This window comes from Mobula hypostoma, chromosome 12, assembly GCF_963921235.1.
Source record: "Mobula hypostoma chromosome 12, sMobHyp1.1, whole genome shotgun sequence".
Taxonomy (NCBI): domain Eukaryota; kingdom Metazoa; phylum Chordata; class Chondrichthyes; order Myliobatiformes; family Myliobatidae; genus Mobula; species Mobula hypostoma.
In genome coordinates this window covers 91089453-91107900 of record NC_086108.1, presented here as the reverse complement: position 1 = coordinate 91107900, position 18448 = coordinate 91089453, and the positions used below count along the sequence as shown (strand labels likewise).

At 40.2% G+C, this 18448-nt stretch overlaps 1 protein-coding gene across 1 annotated transcript in view; it reads right to left on the bottom strand.

Annotated features, from left to right (window-relative positions):
• LOC134354991 (dihydropyrimidine dehydrogenase [NADP(+)]-like) overlaps nucleotides 1-18448 on the bottom strand; it is a 921558-nt gene that overhangs the window by 108246 nt on the left and 794864 nt on the right. The window contains exon 20 of the mRNA XM_063064591.1: nucleotides 9640-9819. Coding sequence (XP_062920661.1) covers nucleotides 9640-9819 — 180 coding nt within the window. The remainder of the gene's footprint in view (nucleotides 1-9639; nucleotides 9820-18448) is intronic.

Below are 18448 nucleotides of genomic sequence, written 5' to 3'. Positions count from 1 at the left end.
CGGAAAATAGCGCCTATGGCAAGCACTGAAATTGTGCCCCTGTCCAAACATCTGATACCCATCTTTTAGATAACTTTACCATAATATCAGCTCGAAAATACAAGTCAAGCTCGTTAATCTTTTAATTAACAAATTATGGCACTACATGAAAATTATAACTGCACCTTCCTTGTTTTCACTGATGCAAATTGGTCTATGATGTGATCAAAGTCAGTTGTTTCAGTCTCTTCTCTTTCTACACTCAGCAGAGCAAGATCACAGAGTCTGCCTTGACCCATGGAGGCTCTCAAATACAAAAGTATTAGTTTTATCTTGCTAAATTATCTCTCACAGCTAGCGATGGAAAATGCGATGGTTAGCATTATCTGAATAGCAATGTGAAGATTGGGGAAGATGCTCTCATCTCCATACTGAACAATAAATTCAAGAAGCTCTTCAGGTCTTGATATTTTCATGTTGACCTGCCTTGATTCTGCAATCCAAAATTTCTTCATATAGCTGCTGAGCTTTTCGCCCAAATTTTCGCACTTCTTCTTTAGGTCGCTACTGTCGGCGCCGTAACACAGTCCCTCGACATCAAGAAAGAACCCAAACTTGGCATTAGTGTCGGGCAAACGAGCAAACCTTTCATCCATTTCTCTGTAAAGATGATCGAGTGTTCCCTTCATGACTCCTTCCATTTTCTCCTTAGCTGTTAACCTAGCGTCTCTCGAGTTCTCATCAGCTATTCATCTCTTTCGTCTCTGATGTCTTTCAACTTCAATATCCATTCTTGACAGAGGCCGACTCCTTCTTTGAGTGACTCACTGACCAATATATTCTCGTCAAGATATCACACCACTTCTGCTTTTCCTTCTCAATCTGTGGCTGAAATACCACATCAATAATCGTCTGTTTCCAGCTAAATTTCTTTCCATTTTTTTCCACTGTGTGAAGCATTCCTGATGATTCTTGGCATTTTCATGAACACTAATCCTTTCAGGTGCTTTACACTGGTTGAATCTACTTTCCTGCTCCAATGATGATTGATGGTCTGACTGGGAATAGAGAAGACAACAGATACAAAATGCAGACTTTTTAGAAGGGGAATAGACCAGCCATAAGCGAATCACTTCCTCCCCATGACCATTTCCCAATTTCCTCTTGAACTAAGTTTTGTTCATTGAGCGGTTATTTGTTGGTAGGAAAGGCCCCTCACTGTTCTGGAACTGCTTCAAACCCAGCTTTATTATTCCTGTTCTCAACGTGTCAGGCAGAATTGCTTTTCCAGTATCCTTGTCGAACTTCAGAAGTCCAATGTCATGCTGTCCAATCACTTCTGGTATGACAGTTCGAGGCTCTTTGACACCATCCAGTTCACCAGGTTCAGTGTCGTCAGGTTCAATCTCGTCAGGTAAAATCTCGTCAACAAACTCAACATCACCACCACCACCATCGTCTTCCCCTCCTGTCATCCACATTCTCTGTGGCAGCCTCACTCTTAATCTCATCATACTCGGATTTATCTGACTTGACTTCCTCCCCGGCTTGTGATGCATTTGTACTTGATCCACCTTCGGATTCTAACAAACTTGTAGCAGGTGCAGGCGACTCCATGGAACGTGTCGAACAACTTGTTCCGGGCTTTTCAAAGAAGGGCATGAAGAACTTACTCAACTTCTTGGCTTCCTCCACCTCCAACTTTCGTCTCTTCCATCCTTCAGCTCCACTTTCCTTCTTCTTCGTGAAGAAACGTTTCATGGTCTTCTTACCCAATGCTCAAAAAATAAGGCCATCCTAGTGCTTCTCACCCATGATAATCAAAGACAGATCATACATCTGCAGAAAATTCTTTTTTCACTATCCGAGGATGGCTTGTCTGACTTTAACAGAAACTGCTCAGTGATGCCCAGGGCACGTGCCATACCTGCCATACCTTAGATACACCACTGGTGGAATGGGCTGCCGGCAACGGTGGTGGAGGTGGATAAGATAGGGTCTTTTAAGAGACTTTTGGATAGGTACATGGAGCTTAGAAAAATAGAGGGCTATGGGTAAGCCTAGTAATTTCTAAGATAGGGACATGATCGGCACAACTTTGTGGGCCAAAGGGCCTGTATTGTGTTGTAGGTTTTTTATGTTTCTATGTTTCAATCTCTAACGAAGCAATTTATAATATATTCAGGCAGAAGCCTCATAAGAGGAACATTTTGCGAACCACAGGTGTAATGTCTGAAGTGAAATCCTTCTTTAAACTGGCATAATTTACATATTACTATTTAACTATTTATGGTTCTATTTCTATTTATTATTTATGGTGCAACTGTAACGAAAACCAATTTCCCCCGGGATCAATAAAGTATGACTATGACTATTTGTGCTTATCCAATATTCATTTCTCTTCTGCAATTAAAAACTAAATAAAGGGATTATACTGTATACTGGACCAGTGATACCTTCCATATGAATGGCCTAGACGCAGCAGAATGGATTTCAGTTTTCAGATCGGCTCAGTTGTTTCAATCCACATGTGAATGACAATGTCTACTTTGGATGGATACATCGGAGTCAAGAAAATGACACCAAAAATTGGAATCAGGACTGTAACCTTGCCTTTTGGATTATATCTCTGGGCTGGTACATTGATAAATAAACATCATTAATCCCTTCAGAAGTGCTCCGTGATTTAGTCAGACTGTGGTTGATTTGCCCCCAGTTTACTGACCTTACCTTCTTATCCCCTCTACCTTCACTCTGACCCTCAAGAAGATTGTTTTCTTCAGTCTTCACAACATCAGTTAATCTCTCATACAGTATAGGTTGCTGATCTTGGGCAATACTCATAAAATGCTACAGTAACTTAGCAGGTCAGGGGGCATCTATGGAGTGGAATAAAGAGATGACATTTCAAGCTAAAGAACCTCTCTCTTCTTCCCTCCTTTGTAGATTCCTCTATCTTCAGAGACAGATTATCTACTGACATCTTTTACTAGCTTCTGAATTGCTGAATTGGCTATGGGGCATCTCAACAAGGGAAAAGGGGCAACCAGGAAATAAATGGATTAAGTAAGCTGATGGTGCAGCAGACACACTTTGCTTATTATCTACATAAATTAGTCTGCAAGGGGAAAAGATGTAATTCGAAGGAGAGAAACTAAGCTTATTTCAATCTCCTCCCGCTTGTGTGTCCTCTGTGGTTGGTGAGGTGGAGATACGCATCTATCAAAGTAAGTATAAGGTGCTCTTTCCTTTCTGCAGGTCACCTTTGGGCGTGGTGTAGCACTAGCCCCCCCCAATCAGGGTCAGGTGAAGCCATGGGAACAGGTGGTGGATGGTCGTATGAGCAGCTGGTGCATATCACAGGTCCTGGTTGTGCGACCACTGACGCCAGGCAGACAAATTCTAGAGTATTCATAATGGCTGGGGTCACCCGTCTTGTAAAGATGAACACTCAGAAAGGTGTTGTGGTATAAAAGGAGACAGGTTTATTGAGGGAATGCTGAATCTCAGGGCCGGGGAAGCTGAAAGTGTGTCAGTGTGTGCAGGGACCGGAATAAACAGTTGACGTTTCTGGAAGGAGCCGGAGGTTTGGGTGAGGGTGCAGAGGAGATTCACTGGGATGTCGCCTGGATCAGCGAGTATGAGCTATAAGAGGTTGTATAAACTTGGACTGCTTTCTCTGGAGTGTCAGAAGCTGAGGGGGCGATGTGACAGAAGTATATAAAATTATATACTTATAGACCATAAGGCTGCAGGACATAGAAGAAGAAACAGGCCATTTGGCTCATCGAGTCTGCTTCAGCATGCCATCATGGCTGATTTATTAGCCCTCTTAACCCCATTCTCCGGGCTTCTCCCTGTAACCTTTAATACCCTTACTAATCAAGAACATGAACCTCTGCTACAGAGTAGATTTTCAGAGCTTTTTTCCAAAGATGGAAATATCAAATTTGAGAAGGCATTAAGGCAAGGGGCAAAAAGTTTAAAGGAGATTTATGAGGTAAACATTTCACACAGTGGTAGAGATTGGCACGTGCTGCTGCGGAAGTGGTGGAAGCCGGTATATGAGAAATCTTTAATAAGTGTTTACACACATGAACAGGTAGAGAATGGAGGGGCATAGACCATGTGCAAGCAGATGTTCAGTTTCAATTGGCATTATAGTCAGCACAGACATTATGAGCCAAAGGACCTATTCCTGTGATGTACTGAATCTGAATCAGATTCAGATTTAATATGACTGGCATTTGTCATTAAATGTGTTGTTCTGTGGCAGCAATACAGTGCAATACACGAGAATACTGTAAATTACAAGAAGAAATATATATATATATTAAAAAATAAGTTAAATAATTAGTGCAAAAAGTGAGCAAAAAACGAGGTAATTAATGCAAAAAAAAAACTGTCCAATCAGAAATCCGATGGCAGAGGGGAAGAAGCTGTTTGTAAATCATTGAGCTCATAAAGACTTTATGGAAATTCTGTAATTAAAATCAAGGCTACCCAACACAAGAGCCAAGAAATTCTTTCACAAGGTGCAGTGTTTTGGTGCACTGTGGAAAGGAGTTTGTTCAAAAGCTATTCACTAAATGGATTCAGTTTTCTTGTAGAAAGACCTCAAGATTCCACGTCTTCTGTGCATATATTTTGCTCATGTAGAAAGGTGCCTAGATGTGCACAGTGGATACCCACACACTTGCTTGAAACTTGTTTAGGCAGGCATGCCTTTTGTACTCACACCCCAGCTTAGCTTCAAAGAAGATGTCAGGGTCTACTAGTCTGAACCCATAAGGTCGCTCCGTGTACAGCAGTCAAATCTGCATATAATTTGCATCCCATTCTCTGGGGTAAACAATGGTGAGTGTGGTTCTTGTCACCACAGTAAAAGAATGATGGGGTTGTATTGGAGAGAGTACAGAGGAGATTCACTAGCGTGTTAACCAGAATGGAGGTGGAGGACTAGATTGGATGGACAAGACTTATTTTCCTTGGAGAAAAGGAAGCTGAGGGGTACCTGATAACAATATATAAGATTGTAAGAGGAATTGATAGGGTAAATAGTCAATATCTTTCTTCCTGTGGCAACTGTATCAAAAACAAGACTTCATAGTTTTAAAGTGAGAGGAAGGAGATTTAAAGGGTATTTGAGGTTACTTTTTTTTAAACACCAGAATGTATGAGGAGTCTTTGATGGCTCTGGGTTTGTACTTGCTGCAGTTTAGTGGGGATACCAATGAAACTTATCAAACATTGAAAGGCCTAGATAGAGTGGACATGGAAAGCATGTTTCCTACAGTGAGGGAGACTAGAGCCAGAGGGCACAGCCTCGAAATAGAAGGATATTCCTCTAGAACAGAGGTGAGAAGCAATTTCTTCAGTGAGAGGGTGGTGAGTCTTTGGAATTCATTGCCACAAACTGTTGTAGAGGCAAATCATTGGGTGCATTTAAAGCAGAGGTTGCTAGGTTCTTTATTAGTAAGGGCTTCACAGTTATGGGAAGAAGGCAGCAGAATGGGGATGAGAGGGAACATAAATCAGCCATTATGGAATAGCGGAACAGACTCAATATGACAAATGGTCCAACTCTGCTTCTATGTCTTATGGTCTTATATCTGGAAACATGCTGCCAGAAGAAGTGATGGAATCAGATACAATTACTATATTTAAAAGGCATTTAGACAAACACTTAAATGCAGGTAAATGGGATTAGGTTAGATCGACAAAAAGGTAGGCACAGATATAGTATAGTGGACTGAAGGGCCCATCCTGTGCTGCTGGACTCTATGACTTCTTGTTAGGCGGATTAGCAGACTGTGAGGAAACTACAAAGAACCTGCAAAGGGATATAGATAGGCTAAGCAAGTGGGCAAAAAAATTGCCACATGGGCTATAGCATAGGAGATTATTCACTTTGGATTCAAGAATGAAAATGCATCTTACTATTTAAAGGATTGAAAGTATAAAATTTTGCAGCACAAAGGTGCTAGTACAAGAAAAAAGTGGTTAGAGTACAACTTTAGAAGGTAATTAGGAATGCTCATAGTATGTCAGTTTTTACTGCAAGCAATATAAAGAATAAAATGGTGTATGAGTGTTCATTTTTTGTGGAATGATATATTTGCATTGGAGGCAGTGCAGAAAATGTTCATCAAATGGTTCTTGGAATGAAGGAGGTAATGAAGAAAGATTGAAGAAATTGCACTGAAACATAATTGAACATAGAGGAATGAGAGTAATTGTACTGAAACATACAAGGTTCTAAAGATGTGAAGCGGTGAATACTGTTTAATATTGAGAAGGTGATTACTGAGAGGATCTATTCTCTAACAAGGAACCCTAGAACTAGGCAGGGAGGCATAGATTCAGAATTAGTGGGTGTCTGTTTCAGATGGAGACGAGGAGGAATTTCAACACTCAGAAGGTAATGAATATTTGAAATTCTTTTGGACCCTTTAGGAGCTGTGTAGTTAGGGATATTGAAAATATTGACAAAGGACTTACAGGATAGGGGAGAGAGTAGGAAAGTGGTGTTGAGATAAGGATTGGATTACCTTAATCTCCTGAATGATGGACAGATACAAGGGGCTGATTGGCCTTCTTGAGCTCCTGTTTTTTACTTGCTTCTAAAGGACTTTTAAAGGACTGTGTCTGTGTGTGGGTGAAAGGGAGGAGTGGGGCTTGTTTTGCTGTGGTTGTTTTATTGTTAGTTGTGTTCTGTGCTGTTCTGCCAAGCATTAAAGTCATGCTGTATTGATGCCAGAATGTATGGAGACACTTGCAGGCTGACTGTAGCACACACTTGGGTGTGTGGGTTGCTAACACAAATGACACATTTCACTGAGTGTTTCAATGTACATGCGCTAAATAAAGTTGAATCCTGATCTTGAATCTTGAATCTTCTACTTTACCATCCCTAACCCACCCACTGCTGCAGGTCAATTTGCCACTTCCCATCATCAAAGCTGAGGCCAATCACGACCCATTGCCCAGCAGATTATGACTACCGCTTGCTTCCCTAATGTCCTGACCTGACCCAGCTCTTCCTCCCCAGCCAACACCACCTTTTCTATTCTACTGCAATCTGGCTCTTCAGCGTCATCCTACTCCTCCACCGAGGTTCAGTGACCAGCCAGATTTCTTCTGTTGGTCGCACAATGTTAAGAGACATTGGTAGAAAGATCTACACTAATGCTTGTGCAAGATTGTTTTCAATGTGCATGCATGTTTAGAATATTACTGAAAATTCAGATTCAGGTTTAATTTTCACATCTACATCAAACGTACAGAGAAAAGCATTGTTTCCATTAACAACCAGCAGACCTAGGGACACATGCAATGTCCCAGTGTGCAAAACGAGCTTAAGGCTCTTTGTAAGAGACAACACTGAGTCAAGGCCAATAACTTTTGATCCTGATGCCATATTCTATCTAGATTATGGATAATATTTGTATGTGGTCTGTTTCAAAGTTGTAAATTACCATTTTCCACTAAAGTTCTTAGATTTGTTAACTATAAAACATGCTTGGTTCTGTGTGAAAACCACATTTAATAACATTTTACAACAGATTTCTTGCTCCACAATTACTACAAAGTAATCTCTGTGGGCTCTACTTTGAAATCACTCATTTAAAGCTCTGCCAACAAAATCCAGTATACTTCTCCAGCTGTGTACAGACAGAATGTTCCCTCCGCACTCATCCGTTGGCTGAAGCCATTTGTTGAAACATTCAATCGTGATGTTTCAAGCAAGTGCCAGAAGAATCATTCTGAGGCATTAATTGGATGAAATCTCTGGAGTAACATTAGTGAGTTACTCACAAAAGGTTTCTGGAAGAATTAGACAAGACAGGCCAATGACTAAACATTCAGGCTCACACTCTTCATCTGTGCAACATCTGCAACAAATGGCCATCTTTAGTATTATAATAAAAATAGCTAGTGAAATGAGCAAATGCAATTACCGGAAATAATTCAGTTGCAATTTTCTTTCTGTTTATAGGTAAACCTTCCATTACTGAGAAAGTCACCCACTTTATTGTGTTTTCATGCCTGGTCAATTTCTGAGACTGCTTTGTATACTTTTAAATTAGGCAAAATGATGATCAAATCATATCTGTATTTATAATAATTTTCATAAAATATAAATAAATGTAAACAATTAAAATAATTAATTATGAATGACTGGAAGTATGACAAAAGATTGAAAGGCTGAATTTGTAAAATTGTTGAATTTTATGGCAAGGTTTCTCTTGGCATCACTAAAATGGCATAAATTTGATTCCCAGGCATGGAGTGTGGCTGTTGGAAATCCGAAGCTGGGCTAAGATTGAGCTACACTAAAGACCATTGAATCTGCATTCCAATTATCGAATTATAGACCATTTGAATATGTTTTCATTAAAACTATCATGGAGATGAATGCAGTCCAATTACCCTTAAAGACAAATGCAATATCCTCAGCACAGCTTAATGGGTTTTGTCACAGAATCATTTAATTCTTTATGCCAGGGCTAGCTTCATACTACCACTGCCAACTCTGAGGCTGTCATGTTTTATGGCACATAATTGGCAACCTAGAAGTAATTAGGTTCAATCCCATCACGGCAAGCTGAGGGACAAAATTCAACAAATGTGGTCACTTTCTGGGTTTGCTCTTCCAGCTCAAATCATCTTAAGTACCAAAGATCTTACCACTATTATGGGCAATATTTTACAATAATTATATTGCCATATGAATATGCTTTTTCCATTCTTTTAACAGAGTTTGTTTTAAATGGATGGAATTCCCTGTAAGACAGCAAGTTAACTTACTACACGTAGGTAACACACAAAAAAATTGCTGGAGGAGCTCAGCAGGTCTAACAGCATCTATAAGATGAATAAACAGTCGACATTTCAGACCATGACCCTTCATCAGGACTGGAAAGAAAGGGGGAAGAAGCTGAAAGAGGAAGGTGGCAGGAGGGGACTGAATACATGCTGACAGGTGATAGATGAAGCCAGGAAAAGAGGAAGGTCGGTAGGTGGGATAGGGGATCTAAAGTGAGAAGCTGGGAGATGATATGTAGAAAAGGTAAGGGGCTCAAGAAGGAATCTGATAGGAGAGGTGAGTGGACCATGAGAGAAAGAAAGGAAGAAGGACATCAGAAGGAGGTGATAGGCAGGTGAGGTGAACAGAAGGGAACTTACTACTTGTTCATATCAGATCATTCACGATATTTTATTTAAGACTCCGTTGATAAGTATTTTTGGTCTACATGTTAAACTACTTTCTGCTTATTCACAAACCTGTTAATGTTCAAAACCATATTGAATAGAATTGCAAATTCGTAAGTTGATATTCTTTGAATTGTCTAAGACAATAAATGTTGATGAAACCAAATATAAAGGCTTAAATTATAATATGAAACTATGAGCATGGAAATCTAATAATAAGGTGGGGCATTTTAATGAAACCCACATGTAACTTCAGTTCACGTATGTGTGGATTTGAAGTAGCTGGGAGGTTAGAACATGAGCACCATCTTGATCACGGCAGTTGTGGTGACTCCCATTACAATAATTTTCCAATCTACCACAGATCTACCTACGAAAATATGATGAGTATTTGCAGTTGAAGGTAGAAGCAAAGAGAGAGATGAAAGAAGTAAGAATTCATACCTGTCCAAATATACCCGAGATTTTAGCGACCGGCTTTCCTTTCTGATGAATCATTGTTGGAGGACTCTGCCCATCCCAATTTTGCAGTTCCTCAATGCTTTTCAAATACAGCAGTGCTTTCAATCCTGTGCAATAGTCATCAATTAAGGTGAAGTCCTGGTTCTGAACTGCACTGCATACCTGTAATCACAGAGGTTATTTTAGTTTAACAACATACTGGAACCTTTTTGTCTGCAAAATACATTAATAAAAAAGTCATTTAACTGTTTGGCAAAAGATCTTTAATAGAGGTACAGGATGCAGGACCAATTCCTTGCTTGGATTAAAAAATCCTGCAGATCTCATGAAATGATTGCCTCTTCATATGTGCTCAGTGCATCTATTATACTCTAAATGCAGCTTTATGGAATGATGTTCTGACTTGATTTAAATGCCATCATTATCAGCATACAACTCACTGCAATAAACTGGGATGTCATAGAAACGCAGGAAAAATAGAAGATTGGATAAAAAAAAACTGCACTGTCCATTTGGCCTATTCAAAAATGTAATAGCTTTGATTTACACTCACTTAACTAATTCTTTCTTAATCTTTTGATATTATCTGCCCACATTAACTCCCTAGGCACCCACAGTGTGAAATGGTTATAATACAATGTTCATACATTTTTCTTCCCATAAATATGAGCCAAATTCTCCTTGCTAGGAGAATTTGATCAAACCTTGAGTAAGCTATTCTTTTTAACATTTGTTATTATTTGAACTGTCTCTCCCCTGAGTCTCCTCTCCAAAATAAACAATCTCAGGCTTTTCAAACCTGCTTTGAAGCCAATCTACAGAAAATAACATCCTTTGCAATGCTCTGCATTGCCCGTAGAGCCAGAATATACTGGCTCTATAAAAGTGACCAGCACTTCATGTAGTTCTTAAGGTGCAACTGTATCAATGCTTATTTGGCTCATTATAATCTGCTGGGATTTGTGAGTTATTCTCTTGGCAACACAACCCAAACCTTCTCTTACTTCTGATTTAGAATACGTCATTGATTCTTTTGAACTAGCTAGATCCCTCATGTATTTTATCTCAAATTTTTGAGCCATTTAGTTTGTACTCCCATTGCTTATTTTTCTTTCTTAGACTCTTTGTCCATATTATATGCCTTTTCCATTTGATCCCATCTAGATACCCCCTATCTTAGTGTGTTTTCCTTTTATTCTTTGATTTCCTGTTTACTTTTCCCAAAATTGATACAATCTGCAAATGTACTAGATGTCTATCCAATGTTTCAGCTCCAAATTTTTATGCTTTGTGCATACAACATTACTTAACTTGTTTTTAATCAATGTACCCCATTCACATATGCTTCTACTTTCTCCAAATTCGCTCATAGTCAATCTGCTGTCCTGATTTCCTGCCCTGTGCAATTATTGTTTGAATGGCACAACCTCACTGGGTTCTGGGCATCATAGTCCATTGGCAACAGAATCTGTCAATATGTTTTCCATATTTTTCTACTTTACTTTCAAAAATTGATTTTACATTAGCTCATTTCCAAACGTCTGGTATTTACATTTCTAACATTTCCTAAAGATAGAGTTCGAAGTTCAGAAGTTCAAAGTAAATTTATTATCAAAGTACATATACGTCACCATATACAACCCCAAGATTCATTTTCTTCCAGGCATACCCAATAGATCCATAATAGATTAATATCCATAACAGAATCAATGAAAGACTGGGCATTCTACTAGTGTGCAAAAGACAACAAATTGTGCAAATATAAAAAGAAAGAAGTCATAATAAATAAGTAAGCAATAAAAATCAAGGACATGAGATGAAGATGAAGAGTTCTTGAAAGTGAGTCCATAGGTTGTGGGAACATTTCAGTGATGGGGCAAGTGAAGTTATTCCCTCTGTTTCAAGAGCCTGATGGTTGAGGGGTAATATCTGCTCCTGAACCTAGTGGTGTGAGTCCTGGGGTTCCTGTATCTTCTCCCTGATGGCAGTAGCGAGAAGAGAGTTTGGCCGGGATGGTGGTAATCTCTGATGATGCATGTTGCTTTCTGCGCTAGTAGACTTGTAGATATGCTCAAAGGTGTGGAGGGCTTTATCCGTGATAGACTGGGTCATATCCACTATTTTTTGTAGTCTTTTCTGTATAAGGTGTTTCCATATCAGGCTGTGATGCAAGTCTCCACCACACACCGTTAGAAGTTTGTCGTAGGCTCAGGGGGGTAAGCAAATTTCCTGATCACTTTCACACTATCAAGGGACGAATCCAAGGGGCTTGTTTTCTACTACCTTGCTTTATGCAAAATTGCTATTTCTTGTGGATGCATTTTCTTTTCTATTCTGTACTCTTTTTTTGGGAAATGCAGTTTCAGTGGTGTAAGAGTTTCCATGAACATAGCAAAGAATTAATTTTGTCCATTTCCAACTGTTGGTCACGTTTGTTATTACATCTCCTGGAATGTGCAATTCCTTTCTTATTCACATGGAAATTAAGGAAATGATATTGTGCTTAATATACTTCAAGTCATTTTCTACTTCGTGTCTGCAAAGTCACCACTGATGCTTTCTTAGTAACTGGAGAAGTGCCATTTTAATTTCTATGAGTTTGCCTGTCTCAATTTACTAGTTCAACAAGGTGGCCATGTGCACTGCATTCAAGCAGCACCCATGGAGCCCCCAGCCTTTATATCACAACTTGAAGTCAACTAAATTTGATGTCAATCATTATATTGCGCGATGTGCATGGGTAGTGTCCACAATGATTTTTCCTACCTACTTCTTTGTCCTGGACACATACAAGTGAAATGGACATTAAAAAATTGCATTGTCTTTTTTAGCAGAAAACACTTCCATATTTATGTTAAATATAAATAATTAAAAACAATATAAATAACCTGATAAACATATTATTTCCCTTGGAGATCTAGTGTGCTCATTCAAATAAGTGGGGTCACTCATTCTCTGACAGATTTAATTTGTAACAAAAGCCACAGCATATTTCCTTGCTAAATGTGGGGCAAACTCAGAAAGCTTCTGACTCACTATAGAGGTCCATGAGGGATGAAATGATGATACACAACGGACAAATCGCCGGTACCTGATGAAGGGTCTTGTCCCGAAATGTCAACTGTTTATTCATTTCTATAGGTGCTACCTGCTGAGTTCCTTTAGCATTTTGTGGGTGCTAATTGCTGGCGGAGTTTGGAAAGTAAGTTTGGGACGTGTATGTTCACACAGGAGCCCCAAATCTTTAATTTATTTCATTCAGAGATACAGTATGAAAGAGGTCACACAGCCCTCAGCAACCCACCCTAGCCTAATCAGGGGACAATTTACAATGATCAATTAACCTATCAACCAGTAGGCCTTCGGAACATGGAGGAAACCAATGCACGTGGAAGAAACGCATGTGCTCACGAAAAAGACATGCAAACTCCTTATAGACAGTGCTGGGATTGAACTCTGAACTCCGACACCCTGAGGTGCAATAGCATCAGGCAAACCACTACGCTACCTTGCCCCATCTTGACAAATGCTTTCAGACCCCAGTGGAAGAGCCAGCAAAAGCCAGCAAAATCTGGGCCATTATGAACAACGAAGGTATTAGAGTCTCTTGTACTCAGATGTTTGATATGAGTGATTTTACATGCAAGAACAGAAGTAGGAGCTGCAGTCACATGCTGCTTTGACATTGCCCAAATATTTCTGATGTCTCTGATTACATTTGGCATTAACTAAGTCAAACACTCTTCATCAAAAATTGATTTATTTGCATCTTTAGCCTGTTGTTTGCATCTGAAAGCACTGCATCTATGTGGAAAGCAAAAATAAATAGCTTGCATTGTGTATGCTTCTCATCCCCCAGATCACAGAGCTGAAGCTTAAGTAAAAATGGAAAATGCTGAAGATGCTGAGAAGGTCAGGCCACATCTGTGGGACGAGAAGCGGAGTGAATGTTCAGATCAAAATCCCTTCCACAGAAAGGGGAAGGAGATGAAAGAATCTTGTTGAGCAGCAGGGAGGGTTGGGGAGTGAGGCTGTCTCTGACAGGGTAAGAAGGGGGCAACTCAAGGTTCGATGGGTGAATGGGAGCAGTTTGAGTGTGAGAGCATTAACAAAAGAACATGGAAACAAAAATGTGAGAGTTGTAAAATGCAAAGCAGGAAGCCATATTGGTTAGGCAGGGCATGTCCTCTGCTCCCAGACGGAAAGAAGAAAAATAGTTAAAAAAAACAAATAGGCTGAGCCAATACCACAAATGGACAACTGATGTGGGTGCACAAATCAAATTATATGGAAGACACAGGATGTACTGTGGATGCTGGAAAGCTGGGGCAATACACACAGTGTGCTGGAGGAGCTCAGCAGGACAGGCAGCGCCAAACAATGGGAATCAATGGAAGGCTGAGATTCTTCATCAAGATCGGAAAGTCAGAAGTCAGAAGTCAGCAAATTATATTAAAATTCATAATTGAATTCAGAAGGATTGTCATGCTATGGTTATTCAAAACATTGATTGGCAGCATTTGGACTATTGTGTGCAGTTGTGGTCATCGTACTAAAGGAAAGATGTTAATATGCTAGGATGATCTAGCAAAGATGCACAAGGATTTTGTCTGGATTGGAGGACTTGGGTTCTCAATAAAAATGTTGGCCAGAAAGAATGACAGTCTACAAATCAGTGAATGCAAATGAATCAAGGACAGTGGAAGCAGATGGACTATTGTCTTTGTTCTTGCCGCATGCTTGGAGATGGAGGCTGCCGTTTTGTGAAGACACTCTATTCTGCATTTTGTGAGCTTGACATGCTGAGCGTGATCAATGTTTTAAAGAAAACACAATGATACTTCAGGTAATCTGAAGTCATTTGTGAGATGTTCTTTGGTTGGCTATAACATGCAGTTTGTGAATGTTGGGGTTGGTGCCTGCCTGGCGTGATTCGAGCCCATTGCTGATTGAGAACAAACAGCCATAAATTATCGACTGTCACTTGATGGGAAGAGGGCAATGAATGGATGCTGGCTTGGAGCAGAGCCAATAACAAGGTGTTAAACAACAGATACATGGCCTGTGGCCAATGAAAGCTGGAATGCAATATTTGAATTGATGAGGAATGGATATAAAAGTGGATGCTTTGTGTGTGCTGGCAGCGGTAACTTTCAAGAATAACCATCGCAGATACAAGCCTGAGCAACCCTGTGTGAAACATGTGGCGAGTGAGTCAGGACAACGAGGAACGCCTGGTCAGCGTAAACTCCGTTGCCCGGGTAATACCTTTGCTATTCTTTGACTATTCAGGAGAGTCAGGGATACTTAGCGGGTGTGCACACAAGGTATTTAGTGTATGAATTCACATACTTATTAGTTTAAACAATAAAAATATTTGTCAGTAAATACAGATCTCTCTGTGCCTCACTAATCATCATTATAAGAAGTATTCTCTCTTACAACAAGTAGGATCTGGATCTTGAGCAAAGGACTCTGAGAGGTGACATGATGGAAGTATCGGAGGCATAGAAAGGGTACATATCAAAGTCTTTCCCGTTAGCGGTGTTAAAAACTGTAAGACATATGGTGTGAGGGAGATTTAAAATGGGCCAGAGGGGTCTGTTTTTCCACACAATAAGTAACTGATAAGACCATAAGACCATCAGATATAGGAGCAGAATTAAGCCATTGGGCCTATCGAATCACCTCTGCCATTTCATCATGGCTGATCCAATTTTTCTCTCAGCCCCACGCTCCTGGTTCTCCCTATATCCCTTCATGCCCTAACCAATCAACCTTTGCTTTAAATATACATAATGACTTGGCCTCCACAGGTGCATGTGGCAAAGAATTCCACAGATTCACCATTCTCTGGCTAAAGAAATTCCTCCTCATTTCTGTTCTAAATTGACTCCCCTTTATTCTGAGGTTGGGTCCTCTGGTCCTAGACACTGCCACTATAGGAAATATCCTCTCCACATCCACTTTATCAAGGCTTTTCCCCATTCAATAGGTTTCAATGAGGTCACCCCTTATTTTTCTGAATTCTAGTGAATACAGTCCCAGAGCCATCAAATGCTCTTCATATGACAAGCCATTCAATGCTGGAATCATTTCTGTGAAACTCCTTTGAGACCTCTGCAGTTTCAGCACATTCTTTTGAAGATAAGGAGCCTAAACCTGTTCATAATACTCCAAGTGAGGCATCTTCAGTGCTTTATAAAGTTTCAATATTACATCCTGCCTTTTATATTGTAGTCCTCTTGAAATGAATGCTAACATTGCATTTGCCTTCCTCACCAGACTCAACCTGAAAATTCACCTTTAGGGAATCCTGCACATGTACTCCCTAGACCCTTTGCGTCTCACATATTTGTAATTTCTCTCTATTTAGAGAATGGTCAACCCTTTCATTTCTGCTACCACAGTGACCATACACTTCACAACACTGCATTCCATTTGCCATTTCTTAGACAGATGTCTAAGTCCTTCTGTAGCCTTTCTACTTCCTCAGAACTACCTGCCCCTCTACCTATTTTCATTTTATCTGTAAACTTTGCAACAAAGCCATCAATTCTGTCATCCAAGTCATTGACATATAATGTAAAAAGAACCGGTCCCAACGCAGACCCCTGTGGAGCACCAGTAGTCACTGGCAGCCAGTCAGAAAAGGCTATCTTTATTCCCACTCTTTGCCTCTTGCCAATCAGCCACTGCTTTATCCATGCAAACACGAGGAAATCTGCAGATGCTAGAAATTCAAGCAACACACACAAAATGCTGGTGGAACACAGCAGGCCAGGCAGCATCTATAGGAAGAAGTACAGTCGAGGTTGGAGGAACAACACCTTATATTCCGTCTGGGCAGCCTCCAACCTGATGGCATGAACATTGATTTCTCTAACTTCCCCTTCTCTCTTTTTTTTCTCTCTTTGTCCCTCTCACAATAACTTCTTACCTGCTCTCCATCTTCCTCTGGTGCTCCCCTCCCCCTTTCTTTCTCGGTAGGCCTCCCGTCCCATGATCCTCTCCGTTCTTCAGCCTTGTATCCCTTTTGCCAATCAACTTTCCAGCTCAGCTCCATCCCTCTCCCTCCTGTCTTCTCCTATCACTTCAGGTCTCTCCCTACCCCTCCCACTTTCAAATCTCTTCTTTCAGTTAGTCCTGATGAAGGGTCTCAGCCCGAAACAGCGACTGTACTTCTTTCTATAGACGCTGCCTGGCCTGCTGCGTTCCACTGCTTCATCCATGCTAGAATCTCTCCTGTAATATCATTGGCTTGGAGCTTGTTAAACAGCCTCAGGTGTGGCACCTTGTTAAAGGCCTTCTAAAAATCCAAGCACACAACATCAGCTAATTCTACTTTGAATATCCTGCTTGTTACTTCATCAAAGAATTCCAACAGATATGTTGGCAAGGTTTTCCCTTGAGGAAACTATGCCGACTACTGCCTATTTTATCATGTGCCTCCAAGTACCCTGAGACCTCACCCTTAGTAATTGACTTCAACATCTTCCCAACCACTGATGTCAGACTAACTGGCCTATAGTTTCCTTCCTTCTGCCTCTCTTCCTTCTTGAACAGTGGAATTTGCAATTTTCCAGTCTTTCAGAATATTCCAGAATCTAATGGTTCTTGAAAGATCATTACTAATGTCTCCACAATATCTTCAGCCACCTCTTTCAGAACTCTGAAGTGAACACAATCTGATCCCAGTGACTTATCTACTTTCAGACCTTACAGTTTCCCAAGAACATTCTCTCCAGTTATGGTAATTTCACACACTTCATGTTCCCAGGTATCTGGACCTTCCACCAGACTGCTAGTGTCTTCCACAGTGAAGACTGGTGCAAAATACTTATTCAGTTCATCCACTATTTCATTGTTCCCCATTACTCTCTCCAGCAGCAGTTTCCAGTGGTCTGATATCCACTCTCCCCTCTCTTTTACACTTTATGTATCTGAAGAAACCTTTTGTATTCTCTTTTCTATTATTGGCTAGCTTGCTTTCATATTCCATCTTTTCCTTCTTAATTGTTTTTTTAGTTGCCTTCTGTTGATTTTTAAAAGTTTCCCAATCCTCTCACTTCCCACTAATTTTTGCTCTATTATATATTCTCTCTTTGGCTTTTATATTGGCTTTGATTTCTCTTGACAGCTACGGTTATGTCATCTTTCCTTTAAGAATACTTCTTCCTCTTTGGGATGTATATATCCTGTGCCTTCCAAATTACTTCCATAAATTTCAGCCAATGCTGCTATACCATCATCCCTACCAGTATTCTTTTCTGGTCAGCTCCTCTCTCATGCCTCTGTAATTCCCTTTTACTCCACTGTAATACTGATACATCTGACTTTAGCTTTACCTTCTTAAATTTCAGGGTGAATTCAATCATGTTATGATCACTTTTACCTTAAGCTTTGTAATCAATCCTGGTTCATTGCACGACACCCAATCCAGAATAGCTGATCCTATAGTGGGCTCAACCATAAGCTGCTCCTAAAAGCCATATTGTAGGCGCTCTAGAAATTTCCCCTCCTGTAATCCAGCACAAACCTGATTTTTCCAATTTACCTGCATATTGAAGTCCTCCATGACTATTGTAACATTGCCCTTTTGGCATGCATTTTTTTATCTCCCGTGGCTATTTATAGGCCACATCTGCACTACTATTTGGGATTCTATATAGAACCCCATCAGGGTCTTTTTACCCTTGCAGCTCCTTAGCTCTATCTACAATGATTCAACGCCTTCCAACCCTATGTCACCTCTTTCTAATGATTTGATTTAAATTTTTACCAACAGAGC